The 15,746-nt window shown below is 36.8% G+C and overlaps 1 protein-coding gene across 1 annotated transcript; it reads right to left on the bottom strand.

The window, feature by feature from the left end:
• Positions 1–14,282: 14,282 nt before the first annotated feature.
• Positions 14,283–15,017, bottom strand: LOC117427740 (probable G-protein coupled receptor 150). Its single transcript, XM_034045988.2, has one exon. The coding sequence runs from the start codon at positions 15,015–15,017 to the stop codon at positions 14,283–14,285; it is 735 nt and encodes a 244-aa protein (XP_033901879.1).
• Positions 15,018–15,746: the final 729 nt, after the last annotated feature.

Raw genomic sequence — 15,746 nt, 5'->3', positions numbered from 1 at the left:
CCATAGCGATAATTTGAAACTTAAAGCGCTGTGCCCTCAGAAACACCGTACTCCAGTAGCATGAGAATCTGCAGACTTAAAACATCAAGAATGTGGTAAACTCCAGCCCAGCTGTATGTACCTCCCTGTCTCTTATATAAAGCACTCCCGGCTGTATAAATTGGCAGACTTCCTTCTGTATCCCCTTTAGGCACTCAAACAAACATATGGAACTTTTGCTCTGACATCATTTCCTCTGTTTTTTTTTTTCACCAAATACCTTTTTTAAACATGCTGGCTAGATTAATTTTGCCCCATTATAAAGAAAATCACTGCTTCCACACTTTCATACACATAATAAAAGACACAGTCACTACCACTGAGCATCATGTTTTAAAATGAAAAACTCTCTAGGTTGTAATCCAAGCTAAGCCACTTTAGTGTGTAATTTTGGGAAAGTCATCAGTCCCCTCTGTCCCACACACCTCCCATCTTAACCACTGGAGAACTGAAGGGCCCAAAAAATAAAGTAGATGCTGCATCCAGGTCTGGCTATCCTACTTAACCTATTCCAAAATACATCGTTTTTTTTAAAATGAGCTGTTTAATCAAAACCAGAAGAAGCTAAAATGTAAGACAAACTGATGTGCTGATTATTCATCACCTGGATAAAGACCAGGCCAAATTAATGAGCTGCACTAGAAGAAATACTGAATTTTGTAATGACAAAAATGACATTGTTGGACCATCAACAAAAGAAGGAATTGTTTGAAGACACCTCCTCTCCCCTCCTGTAATCAATACATTTTATTTTGACAATCTGATAGCTTTTTGGCTTCCAGTACGCAGGACACAAAACTGCCAAAAGCCGTGTCAGCCAGTGATCCAGATGCTAGGGCGTGGGAAATGTCTTTGCAATGAGAAAATAGAAGTTAGCATTGCAAAGACCCCAAAACACCAGTTGATATCATTCCATCTTAGCAGTATTTAAAAAATGCTAAGGTTAGCGTTAAACAGCTTACGTTTCCTGAATATGCATTTATGTAAATATTATAAGTACCCTTAAGCAACTTAATACATTTTTGGACATAGTGGTACATGAATAATACAATAAAATAAACTCTCCATGGGTGGGCACAGTTTTCAAATATTTATGTTTGCCGAAACATGCATTTGTCTTAAATATTAGTTTATCAGAGGAAACATTTGTAGGTTGTATATGTAAGGTCACTTGGTGACCTGAGTCTTTGATTTATGCATTTACTGCTGCTCTACACTCGCTCTATATACATTGTAAAACAGTAGTATTTATGCTGGTTTCCAAACACAGCATTAATGTTGCTCCTGCAGTCCAAATATTTGAAAATGTCAGCCACGTGACCTGTATGAGCAGCTGGTACAATAGAATTTAATTTAAAAAAACAATCATACATGTAATAACGTCTTGTGGAATAACGTCTTGTAATACATGACTATGCAGTTGTTGGCTATGTATTTTTTCATTGCACAAGCAATCAGGCATCAGTACACTCAAAAGGTAGGCCTCCATTATCTACAGGATGTAAATTAACAGTCCAAAAAAATGTGCAAACGGTTCTGAAAATAGATCTATAGTCCAATCAGAAGCCAGAATGTATGCATAAGTACGGCTGTAAGAAAATCGCGGGCTGTGAATTTGTTGCAGAAACTGCAACTTTTAACACAGACCACAACTTTTTATAGTTGACACAACTTTTAATGTGACTACAATGTTTCTATTATTTATATGTCATTTTGTTGCAAAGTAATGCTGAAAAATAAACTGAAACAGAAAAGGTTTATTGCTGCTTTGCATATACTGTAGTGGCTGTTCAGTTTTGTGAGTGAGCTTTTACTGTCATGCAAGTACTGTATGTTATGCGTCATTATTGTTAGCTGCAGCTCTTCACTTGTAATGAAACGCAGCCTAAAACGTTTTATTTCAAATGGTGATAAAGAGGGAGTCTTAAGAACTTCTGGTTATCTATTTGTATGTTTTTTTCTTATTGTTGTTTTTGAACAAATCAACAAAAATCCATCTTGAAAGCAAGTATATATACGTGTATACTGTTTATATTTATGACCGCACCGAAACCAAAACTTAATACACAGGGGCCTCAACTTCTTCATAAAAAAATCAAGGTTTTCTTATAGCCTTATGCATACGTGAACACTAGGATCAATATTCTGGGACGTTAAAGGCCTTGGGAATAATCCACATTAAATTGAACATCATCTTGTTACACTAAAGGGTTTGGTGGTGCACTCCATATGTACACCATATGAATCTATAGCCTGAGCTATAGTAGAAACACACTGTGGAAGTATTGGGGACATTCATTTCTATTTAGCATCTCTTCTAATAAATGAAGCAAAGAGAAAAAACGCAGTACCTTATCGCCAACAATGTAATTACTGTCCAATGATCGTCAGGGAAGGGATTTAAATCTCACCTGATCCATTACCTTCCTGCTGCGACTTTGCCACCTCGTGCCTAATCTGTAATAAATATTTTTCTATCGCATGAGTTCGCTGACTGAACGGTTATTCATTTTACAGTAACCAATTTATTTTGTCCTTTCCTGAAACCCAAGAAAGACTTGTTAAGAGTAACTATGTTTCCTTAAATGTACAGGAGGTTGTGGATTCCCCACCCTCACGCCCACTGGATGAATGTACTATGTCCAGGAACTCTCACCCCCTCGTCTGGATTTTATGTGAGCATTCCCAAAATATAGAGACAAGTGCTCTGTCTAGCTTTTTTCTCAGGCTTTTTGTCTAATAATTGGTTTATTATTATGTTGCCAACTAGTAATTCCCTGTACAATTGCAAGACTACTAATAGACTGAATCATAGTTTTCATGACTTATTTGTGTAAATCATTAAATGTGCAGTAAATTAGTGATAACCACCACGTTGAAGCTGGGCAGTGGTTTGTCATGCATGTACTTGACAGTAAGACCCTAGAGGTATGTGTGGTCACCTGGGTTTCTACTAAACAAGTAGTGAATGTGGAAAACAAATTTCAGACTTTGACACACATTTGACAGTATCTGCAAAATGTAAGCATTATGGAATTCAAAGACACATTTTGTACATTGAGCAGTTGTTTCTGCCGCACTGCCGTTATGGATTTTGACCCAGGGAGTTTGAAAGCTCTGTAACCTCTGTAAATGTTTGTGGTTCAGATGCTTGCTGGTTTGCGCCCAGCGTCTGTCATGTTACACCAAGGAGATATGTTTTGTATGATTAATTGGTGTTGTGAAAATTACAACAATGGAAGCATCTGCCAAGTCCTCTGAGGGACACGTCTGTGTTCTCAGTTTGGTACTGCATTGCTCTTGGTGTACTCCACCCCGTGATTAAACAGCTTGCCAGTGTTGACAAGCAGTCTTTATCAAAGTCTGCAAAGATTTTTACTAGCCTCTTTTTAGTATTTCACATACTTATGATTGGGTGCTTTATACTGTAGTTATAAAATAAACAAACAAAAACTTTTTTTTTTCGTCTCCTTTCTCGTAAGAGGAAAAACTCTGCAGCACAATTTGTTTTTGTTTATAAAGGTCAACAGCCAATGGGGCTTTTTCATCAGGGTATTCTTGAAATCCCTAATGAAGTTCAAATTAGGATGAAACATTGACCAACTGACCTTTTTAGAATCAGCCAGATGTATGAAATAACTTACAAATAGGACATGGGAAATGAACTATTATTTATAGTTTAAGAGAAATGTTATTCTCTTTTAGAAAAACAGTACAAACTTGTGCACACGAGCAAACATTTTTGTAAATATCTAGCACAGGATTGTAATTAAAAATTTCTGGTTTGCTTTTTTTTTTTACTTATGTATGTGGAGGGAAAGCAAAAAATAAACTCCATATAGAGTAACAATAGCTATAGTAGCAATTATACATATCCAATTAATTACTACTGATTATCATAACTTATTACCAAGTCATTTTGTATTTTTACATTTTATATCCTTTCATATCCTTGAGCTGGAGCAATAAAATGAATCACTGCAATAGACCACTTTTAAAATGCATAGACATTTATATCCCTTTTTAGTATAATAATTGAATCTGCCAATGTCTTTTGGCAATAAAGCATCCTGGTGCCAAACACTTCCAGCAGGTGGGCAAACGTTTGCTTCTAATAGCAGTGAAGGCTGATGGCTTTGCTATTCTAAAAATGCACACAATTCCATCCAGCTGATGAAGTTTCAGAATGAGGTATGTTGAAAAATCTGCCAATAAAACTGGGGGGTGGTGGGGCCAGTGTAGGATTATTACTTTTTAAGGAAGCATATTGTTGAAGCCCTACCACCCTACTTAAGCAGTAAGTCCTATCATTGACCTAAATAACCGGGTTTCATGTACAAGATAGTGAAGCCTCCAGTGCTTTAATGTTTCATTACCAAAGGTTGAATGGAGTGCACAAGTCAATACAATTTGGCTGAGTCACACCAATGAAAAACTGTATATACTTTATAATATGGTTTACACAATGTGCTGCATGCCTGGTGCAATGTGCAGTACACAGTGAAATGCGTGATGCTGTGTGTGTGTTGAACCTGACCTCATTGCTCTTGCTGTACTGCACTGGGGAGCGGCTTGCTTGAGTCTAAAGGATGCCAAGTTTCCTTCAGTCAGACTCACACTGTGGGTTCAGCTCAATAAATCTGTTTAATATCCTATTAAGTGTGATCAATAATTGCTTACTAACTAGTTCACAAAAAAAAATCTTACAAAAAGACTTCTGAAGGGTGGTTGTAGGGAGATCTAAATCAGAGATTCACCACAGAGTTACAGAGTGGGGAGGTGAGGTTTGGAAAGTGTTGCAGGGAATAATACTTAACTAACAGGATTTAATGCACAGTACAACACTGTTATGCTAAGGAATATGCACTGCAATATTCAGTAAGCATGGCAAATAATGATTTAAGCAGTGTCAACAACAGCAAATCACTGCATTAGAAATCAGTATTCCCCGGGGCTTTGGCAACATATAGAATGTAAACCGAACTGCCAGCTGTTAGGCTCAACTATGGAAGAATATTTAAGTGAATCATATTTTCTTTACACTTGGTCATGATTGTGGGACACAGTAGCTTTATTAATTGCTGATCTTTCAAGATAAACTGGGAACACCTAACAATGTGATATTAAAGTAATGCATACAGTAAGTGTTTCAGTCTCAATTGTTTTTTAAAAGCATTGTTGCATCTGTTTTATGTTTTGGATGAATTCCTAGGATAGCAGTTTTTAATAAACCTGAGGACAAAAATAAAGCAGTTTACCTGTGGACTTTGGTATTTTGTAAAAAATGGGGCAAGGGGTGATGTATTGACCTACCTATTAGCTTTACGACATTAGTATATACAATAACAATACATCCTCTGATCACTATGTAACACAATTTTTGTTCCTGGGTAGTAAGTGTTATTTCCTAATTGCTTATGCCTCTGACTTTATGTGAACGAAAAGACACAAATTCGCCTGTTTTCTCATTGGAAATAGGTAAATTTCAAAATATCACTGTCCTGGTCACAAAAGCAAAGTTTGTGGGGAATAATAGCCATTTTCTATACTTTTGAGGCATAAACAATTAGGAAATAACACTTACTACCCAGGAACCAAAAATAAATAAAAAATTGTTACACGGTGTAATCATGTTCTTAAAAAAAGTTAGGGAGGCAGTATTAGGATCTGCCACAAATCATTCAGATAGACCCAATGGACGTACTGTGTTGTCATTTAAAAAATGCACTGTACTGTATACTAAGAAACATGCCTAGGTTGTATAAATTGTTCTAGAAGGATTCATGACTATTACATAATTTCCACCTTTCATTCAGGGAAGTCCTGATGGAAATATGCAACAACATCTGTTCTCCAGAATGGCCCATCAAATGAATTATCAGGTTTCATCATTATCTATAGTCCGTCTGGTCGGCTGTCTTGCTCATTCTAACTGAAACTGACATGCAACTGGGAGATGCAGGGAGATCTATATGACAGAATACATGTCAGGAATTGCTTTTGCAAAATAGTTGAATTAATAAACTATTATGCAAAATATATCTACAAAAACATGTGCTAATCAGGTGTTGCTGTTCAACCTACTTTGTGTATGAGTTTGTATCTGCCTTACATGTACTAAGAAAGGTATATACTAACTGAACGACAGGTGTTCTGTAAAATATATATTGATTATTATCCTGTATTACCAGATATAGAAGTTTCACTGGCAGTTTGGAATACACACACCTTTTATGATAGACGAAGCTTGTAATGAAATGAATTTAGTTGAACTGTTAAGTGGCTGCTTGGTCTTTTTTTCTGTGTTACAGACTTGGTATTCTGATGGTAAAAGCAGACTGCTTCTGCTCTGTAATTGGCTTTTTGCATTCCTTCCAATCAGTAACAGCAGTAAACTGCTGACACAGTGATGGCCAGCAGTGGTTATTTCCCCTTCTCCAGACACAACACATGGCAACAGTCTACGCTGTTAATTGTATGTTTTCAGCTGTGGACACTTTGCTCCTTGCTGGATTTGACCCATTTAGGTTTTATTACACTATATGACCTCAAGATTCTGACTGGGGGTTGATATTTGCCAAACTAGAAAGCAAGGGGGATTTACACATTGGTGTTACAGCTTATTTCCTAGCAATCTTTCTTGCCTAATTTTTTGTTAGTATGATGCTAACAGCTAAACAGGTAGGGGAAACGGTACACCGGCTTGTGATTCGTCACCCAAAGAGAGGTCATTTACAAATCAAGACCCTACAGTCTAGGTTTGTGGGGGCTTTGGGCTGTGTCACAAGGGATCACATACAGCAGCAGAAAAAGTAATGTTCATACAGGAGTTAATCCTGTCTGCCCAAGGGAAAGTGTAGGGAATTAGGTTCACTTGCTTCAGTTTATTGTTTGTGGCCCGACAGAGTCTTTTACAGATAAAAACTTCCACTACAAGCCCCTAGGTCCAGGGTGAAAAGGGTTAAGCTATACCTCATAAGCTGAGGTTTTGCAGTAAAAACAGGACCTGTTCTCCCTAAAGAATGTTTCAGATATTATTCTCTTAGCTTGTCAAATAAGGAGGACAGTAAGGTTTGTGCAGGTTGGTTCTTGTGATTTTCACCAGCAATAGCCAAGCAGTTAATGAACTTTACTGTGCTGTACTGTCCTCGGAATGTCTCTGCTTAATAGATAAGACCAAAGGCATTTAACCATATTGAGTACAATAATGGGTTTAGGTTCTGGAACTGTCAATAGTTTGACAGTTTCCTTTTCAAAATCTCCATTAAGCATGGGGCTAAAGCAACGACAAAAACGCCTAAAGCAGTTTTTTTTAGACATGTGGTTAATAAAATGTTAATTAAAGTACCATTAAAAAGCATTTTTAGGAGAGTATAAAACACTATAGATTTAAATATATAAGTGCTCTGTCCTGGTATCTCCTTCCTGTGTTTGAGGTCAGCCACAGACCATGGGAGTGGTCCTACATTCCTAATGTTGCAAGAGGTAAGAGAATTAAGGTAAGGTGATGGAAAGTGGGACCATATCTGAAACAGCTGGATCTGCCTCTGAAAGCCTGCTATAGTGTAAACAGTTTAGAATTATTTTCAGTAAGTTTTCTTGTCCAAGTGTATACATGTAAGTCAACATATACAATTAGGGTTTAGATAGACAGGAAGAAAACATGAACTCCACCCATATTGGGAGTCCTACAGGGGAGTTATTATAGGGGCAAGAGACAAGTTGCAGTAAAGTACTGTAGGTACACAGTTGGTAATATTAAAAAAGAAATCCCTATAATTAATCATTCGCTTACATCACATGGCATAGGCCATCATTTTATCTTGGGGACTGAGATTTGTGATATTAAGAGATCTGGCTGAATTTCATAGGCAAACAGGCTACTATAAAGCCTAGTTTAAGTGTAATTCCTTTGATAGGGTGATGGTTCTGTGTAGGTTATTTTACACCACTGTCAATAAGCTTGGAACTAAGATAGCAATTCAGCTATATCTCCAGATCTCAGCCAGGGTCTGTCCTTGATTGTTCCCCTCAATGATCAGACAGAGAGTGGAGCCAAGCTGCCTCTATTGAGTTCAGCTGAGCAGCTGAGCATTGCAGGGGAGCCCACAGTTACATTAGTACCAGCTTGTCTTGGCAGGAGTGTCTGTGATTAATGACATCTAAACTAATAGGATTTAGAGGGATTACAAAGGATAAAAATATGGGAACAAAAGTCAAAAGTCTAAAATGTTCAACTTTTATTTCCATAAAACAATCAAATGAACTGTTCTTCTTTATTATTTGTGTAGCATCATGTATTTGAATATTTTCATTTTTACAGCTGTCCTTTAGGAACTGACATGTGGCTAACCAACCCCATTTTACATAGGGTAACAGAAATGACAAAACACAAATGGAAACAGCAACCTAACAGTGAAATCCTATTTAACAATAAAGCTGGCGATCTCACACAATTTAGAGAAATATGTTTCTTATGAATAAGTGAATGGTTTTATTTCTCTAATATATATATATGTGTGTTCTTTTAAAGATATGTTTATGCTTTTTATATGCTTTGGAAAAGTAAAGCAGGCCAATTTTGATCACCAATTGCCTTTTTGCATTCAAGTCACAAATCTTAATAATTCTGTTCAAACTGAGTGACATTATTTATCTTTCATAACAACAACATCCACCTGGTGGCGCCAAAGGCTGTTCAGGTTTAAAGAACCAGTTAGGGATAAACAAATGTTTCCTCTATATTCATGCATGGGCGCACTATTATTATTTATTTATTTATTAACTATAAAATCGGAGATAAAATTTAGGGTGTTATCCTAGCGAGGGAGATTGCTGTCTCCAAGTACACGATCCACACTTTAGATATAGCTGTTATACAACAAGAGTTTGACTTGGGATGTGTGCTTATCGAAATTGTTGTGTCATATTACTGCGGAATAACATAAAGGCATTATCTTATAATCCAATAACCCTTCCTACCAAGGAGTGACAACATAACAAAATAGGGAGTTCATTTTGCTGAGTTCAACTGTCTGAATTATGCTGTAAATTAGATCCAGAGGTAAAATGATCCTGCCACAAATAATAATCAACACGTAGTCCAGCAGCTACAGTATGTAAAACATACCACAATTACATATACATTACAGTAATTTGATGATCTTCAAATGGATGAATAGAATCCATTTATTCTACGCTCTCCTGCCACAAACCCAGTATAGTAGTTGACCTCCTTGACTCCCCTCCTGCTCTCTCTTCCTTCTGTCCTCTCTCCATTACTGATGTCTCCAGCCTGCTGCTGAAATCAATTATTGCCACTTGCGTTATTTTCCCCCAAATTATTTATGATTTCTATTGTAGATTTGTCTTTCATGTGGAAACTGGGTTTTGGCTTGTACAGCGGTGTGCATGAAACATGAATAAATATATCCCATTTCTTTCTTTTCCACAGGTAATTAGTGAAAGGAAATGTAACAGTACTCCTACCAGCTCATCTGAGAGGTCTGTTCCTTAGTTCATCCGAAAGAGTCCTACTGTAGTTTAGCCAGAAGGACACCCTGGGTTCTATCCTGAAATCCTGTGTAAGATCGTAGTAGTGGGGTCTTTAACCTGACCCTGGAAATGTGATGGGGTTCTGAAATGTAACAGGCAGTTAAGCACAATACCAGGATATAGAACTGCCGGCACTACGGTAAATGCCAGTTCAATATCTTGTTATGTAAGTTCTCTATCATTGCTGTTTCTGTATCGAGAATGAATCATGTTTTCTAACTATTTCAGCAACCACTGGGTCTAAACCATGGTTCGAAAAAAGACCACTGGGCTGCTGTAATGTCTGTCCTCTCTGTAACTGTGATTTTGCAGAGAGGTTTTTTCATTTACTAAATCATACTTGGCTCAGATATGGGGAGGCAGCAGATATAACAGTTGCAAGCCAATAGCTGTTTATTTCAAAAACCACATTTCAGAAATGAAGCTTTTATTGAAGAAGCAAGCCAGTGATTGAAAATAGAAATGTATTTCTAAGTCTGGTAAATAATGATCTAAGCAGATGCAGGGAGATGCAGGGAGATTTATACGACAAAATACATGTCATGTAGATAGACAAAAGCCAGGTAGGACAATGTCTCTAAATGAGACGTGCAGTCTTAGGGAGTCATTTTCCCAGTTAAACTTAATTGGAATAAATAGAGTCCTAGAGTAGGTATGCCAAGTAAGTATTACAGTGTGTGTCAAGTACAGGAATACTTGGAAAAGATGTGTCACTTACTGACAAACATCCATTAATCAGTAGAACACAAATTTTCATTTAATCAAGCATGCAGTTTCTATCCTGTTCTAAAGGTTAATGGGGAATTATCTACAGAACACTGTCAATTTAATAGTAAATAAACACAATTTGAAGTTCATTAAAACTATAAAGGCAACAAAATATTTATATAATTTGACAGTCTTGTGTTTTAGGACTTTTTGCGTAGAATCATAAATTTTAAACTGTTACTGTATATCTAGGCTTGCCAGCTGGAAACATATTTTACAGAACAGTTCTTTAGTTTCTAATAAGAGGTAACGGTCTGTTTCCAGGTAATAAGGAACAGTCCAGTCCCAGTCCAGATTCCATTCGACACTTCTGAGAGCAAGCCAGTGACTAGCAGGAGCGTTTTGGCTTTTCCAAACCCTCACGTTTTCTGTCAGCTAATGTGCCGTACATTTTGACAGAGATCAAACAATTCAGGAATGTTGATTAATCAAAACTAGATACATTGAAAAAAATAGCAGACACGAGCAAAAAAAAAAACATCTTGAACAATGGTGTTCGTTATTTTAGAGCTAGTCAAGTGGCAAGTACATCCTAATATGATTTTTTTTTTCTTATAGTGATGCTTGAAACAAAATATTATATTTCTACCGCACTACAACAATTATTTGTTGTGGGCCCTTGTAGAACATTAATTAATCTAAATTGAATAATCAGCATATATTGTCAACAGTCACCTCTCCAAACAACATAGAAAACAATGTGTTGAAAAATGCCATTGTTGAGTAAAATAATATAGCCGAAAGCAGTTTCTAATCAGAGTTTAAGTGATACCGGTATAGCTAAAGTTTCTTTGCATGACGGCCTTTTTAATTTTACAAAGGGTATGGTATACTTGTAAGCCTTTTAAAATCAGTTTTCCTACTGCATTGTTAGCATTATTACTGCTCTAGTCATGTTTTTGTAATTGAACATTTATTTTTGCATCCCAAAATAAGATGAAATTACACATATTATAAAACAGATGAGCATATGTAAACACTATTTTCACCGCACAAATGAGCTTCCTTAATTAACACTTGTTGTGTGCACAGAGTATGGGACTGAATAATTACACGTTCCCCAGCAAGAGTCTGTCAAGGTAGAGAGAATTTAACCAGGCTTTCCCATCCCTATGTTGGGTCAATGACTGTCAATGACCCCTCAATCCAACCAGATCATTAAGGAAAACAAGAACACAATTAAACTGTTAAAATGATACACAGTGTCACATATTGCTTTTCAAAATGTAACAATGTCATGAAATACTGTGGAATGCATTCACAATATTTATTGAAAATCACCAGATTACAAAGACACACCTCGTCAAAAGCCAGGTCCACACTGAGCTGATTTGACTTGTTAACACTGTTGGTGAAATGTGTTGAAAGCAAAAGATATTATTGATACAGTATCGAGCAATATAGTTTTGAGACAGTCATGTTTATCTTCCAGTGTCCCTCATCTTGATTTACCATTGATCCATTATGATTTACATGTTCTTGTTTCATGTTATTTGTTTTCAGTTTTGTTTACCCAAATGCATTTCAGCAACAACATAATCTGTTATGCCAGCCTTGTGGAGACCTGTGTTTTCTCCATGACATCCTCCCACTCCTATTTCTTTGTGTTGTCTTAAGTGGGTTTTTTTCAAGCACCATTTCAGCTGTAAGTACATTTATTGTCAAGGAAACAACCAGGAGATATTACTAATACTTAACAATTTATTTACTGCTGCATTATAACTAGTTCGAAGAAAAGGGCCAGACATATGAAGAAGCAATACTTACAAAAAATGGTCAGCCCTATACAGATATAATATGTGTGTGTGTATATATATATATATATATATATATATATATATATATATATATATATAGGAGGTGTGGTCCTGTGGTTAAAGAAAAGGGCTTGTAACCAGGAGGTCCCTGGTGAGATGTTGTTGTAAGTGAACCACTTGGTTCTTCAGAGATCAAGTATTTAGTTCTTCACATCATAAATACACATACTTTCTCTATGTATAGTTCTTCCTCCATACCAGTCATTAACTTGAATTTGTTTAATTCGACCCCATCTGGATAATCCACAGCTGGATGTATGAGGTAATGGAGAATCTCTGTGGATTGCATCAACCACCTATCTCTGGTGATCCAATCAATACTATTAAAAATAAATAAACAGGATTCATGCGCATGCCTCCTGTTATTATTTCAATTGTACAGAGTCTATTTTAGATTAATCATTAAAGAGCTCCTCTTTCAGGTGAAAGATGGTATGAGGATCTATCTTTCATTAAAGTACTGTTTTACATTTCCACTGGATAATGAATCTACAAGGATTGAGGAGGTTTAAAGTTCAATCAACATACCATTAGTGCTTTTCTGTTCAAGGGTGATTCAAGCAACTTGTTTATTTTTTAAATGTCATTATTGCAATGAGACAACATAACAGAGATCTATGAAATCTAAAATGTTTTAACAATGGTGCACTTAAAACATATTCCCGTTCCATAACGTAACCCTACTGTAGTTCAGAAATCTAAAGTGCTATATTAAGAATTTGGAAATCTCTCAAGCAACATTTTTATACTTAAAGCATGTGGCATATACTTTTCTTAAATCTGTTGTCCCATAAAGACATGAATCTATTATGCAAATGACATCCAAGCCATGTGAATTATTGTGCATTATAGCCAAAAGCAGCATTCCCTTAACAATTTGTATAAATATAGGTTCATATGATGAAATCAGTGCAATACCTTATATGACAATATACGGTTGGTCATGTTATAAAATGAAATGTGATAAAGCTGTTCTGCGCCAGTACTATTGGATCCTCTATGAATTTTCAACTGAACATCTTCTAGTTTTGTTTTATAGGACACATTTCAAACCTGTTAATCAACAGGACATTGTATTTCACAATGTATAGCTATGGTTTATTCTTATAATATAAATTATGCAATATGTCTTTAAACAATTATGAAAAAAAATTAACGCATAGGAGGCTGTGTGGTCCAGTGGTTAAAGAAACAGGCTTGTAACCAGCAGGTCCACGGTTCAAATCCCACCTCAGCCACTGACTCATTGTGTGACCCTGAGCAAGTCACTTAATCTCCTTGTGCTCCGTCTTTTGGGTGAGACGCACTTGTAAGTGACTCTGCAGCTGATGCATAGTTCACACACCCTAGTCTCTGTAAGTCGCCTTGGATAAAGGCGTCTGCTAAATAAACAAATAATAATAATAAATAACAATAGATCAACATTTCTAGAGTTTGCATGTATATAATTGTATATGAAAAAATAAATGTGCAGATATGGAAAAGAGCAGATTGCAGACTTTAAAAGATTGTTTATAGGTGCTTCCGAATCCAAAACAGCAAAAGGTATTGATGTGTTATGATAGTCTCAAATATCATGACTATGAGACATTTCAGAGAACAGACTGTGCTGCAAATTAACACCCTCAACTTCCTTGAATTAGACAGATAATAAATCATGAATGGTATATTTCTTCAGTCAGTCCATCATAGACATCCTACACCTCAAATCAGTGCCATCATTTTTATTTGTTTTAGAGACAAACAGATGTCAAAACCAAACATATAGATACACAGCAAATGATATACAAGATAAACAAGACATAACATATTAGCAATCACTGAAGCCTCAAATTGTACAACAAAATCTCACATATTTTACAAAAGGTTCCAAACCTTTAACGCAATAAATACAATATTTAATTTTTTCCTTTTCATTCGTTCATAACATTTTTACAAGCACAGCAGACAGACAATTACCGGACAAAGTATTTCACAATAACTTTGCGAAAATGAATTCATAAAAACACCTGAAACTCTTATAACAAAAGGTTAAGTTTGAGAACGTATAACTCATACGGCAATTATCATTGAACGAATGCTGGGGTACGTTTTTCATTTGCACTAGCTGCATTCTGTCTTTGAAATGGGGTCGTCTTCAATGAAAGCGATGGACTGTCCTGAGTTTTTCTGCATTAAACTAAAAGATCTTGCTCTCCTGCTGCCTCCTTCCTTTTGTTTTTCTGTACCGCAGGTACAGACAACTTTAACACTGTTCTTTGAATTGAAAAACAGGTATATGATGGGGTTAGCTGCGCTGTTGGATACTACAAATATCCCGAGTACTGCAGTGATATCTTCGTCCAGCGCAGAAACGTTTCCAAATGCAAACTTCATCTCAACCACGAAGTAGGGCAAACAACAGATGATAAACAGCAAGATGATCATCAGCGTCATCTTCAAGGTTTTGACTTTGGCTTTAGGTAGGGAACTGTTGGTAGGATTTAGATGGAACTGGGTGCCGGTTGTGGTGCTGTTTGATACGACCTTTTCACGTTTGGGTTTCTTTTCTTTCTTCCAAATAATGCACAGAATTCTGGCGTAGGCAAAGCATAAGATGCAAAACGGAACAAAAAAGACAATCATGGCTCCATAGATTATGTACATTTGAAAGTGCCATTTCGGTAGATTGTCAAAAATACCGAGGCACTGGGTACCGGAGTTTAACTTGGTCTCCCTAAATACAGAGAAGAGCACCGCGCAGATCCATGAAGCGGCGCAGATCTTCGTGACAGAAAGAGGAATTGCAAGCGGGTTGGCAATGGCATGTTGCCTCTCAAGCGCTATGATCACGACCATGTTTTACGATGCAGTGAGACCGAAGATCTGGGCGACTTTGACTAGCAGACAGGAGAGATCCCCGGCCAGCCACTCGCTCCCCAAGCTTTCCCATAAAATCTGAGAAAGGACGGTCAGTAGCGAAACGCTGAGATCTGCCATTGCCAAGTTGACGAAGAGCATATGTACCCTTGTTTTCCAACCCAACTACAGTAGATTGTTTTTATAACTATGAGGTTTCCAACGAAGGACAAGAAAAAAAGCACCACGAGAGCGATCATACGGCTTTTCCTGTTATAATTCCCCCTCTCCGATCTTGCCACATGACTACCTGTCCAGTTATTGACATTTTGCGACAAGTTAATTGAGTAGTTCGTAGGAAACAAGGACATATCCATTAGTGCAGTTATTCTGCAAATATCAGCCAATATGATGTACTCATAAAAAATCTAAAATAGCAGATAGATGCTAAACTACTTTAAGACCCCACTGCAACGTTTCTTGTCACCGTTTCCCTGGAGCTGGCAGAGCGTGTATGAGGCAAAGAAGAGGCATGTCTCAGCATAATGACAGGGGCAAGGCAACCCTCATAATTATGTCTTCAACAATGGATTATGGAGGAGGAGGTAGGAGTCTACACGTGCAAGGAAAATCACGTAACTAAAACGACGTAGAGAAAAACATGTATTGCATTATTAGAACAGGAAAATGTGAATAAAGTAGATAAAAACCACACAGCAAAATAACCCT

The sequence above is a fragment of the Acipenser ruthenus genome, chromosome 21, assembly GCF_902713425.1.
Source record: "Acipenser ruthenus chromosome 21, fAciRut3.2 maternal haplotype, whole genome shotgun sequence".
Lineage (NCBI taxonomy): Eukaryota > Metazoa > Chordata > Actinopteri > Acipenseriformes > Acipenseridae > Acipenser > Acipenser ruthenus.
Note: the sequence above shows the minus strand (reverse complement) of the source record. Positions and strands in the feature narration are given on the sequence as shown.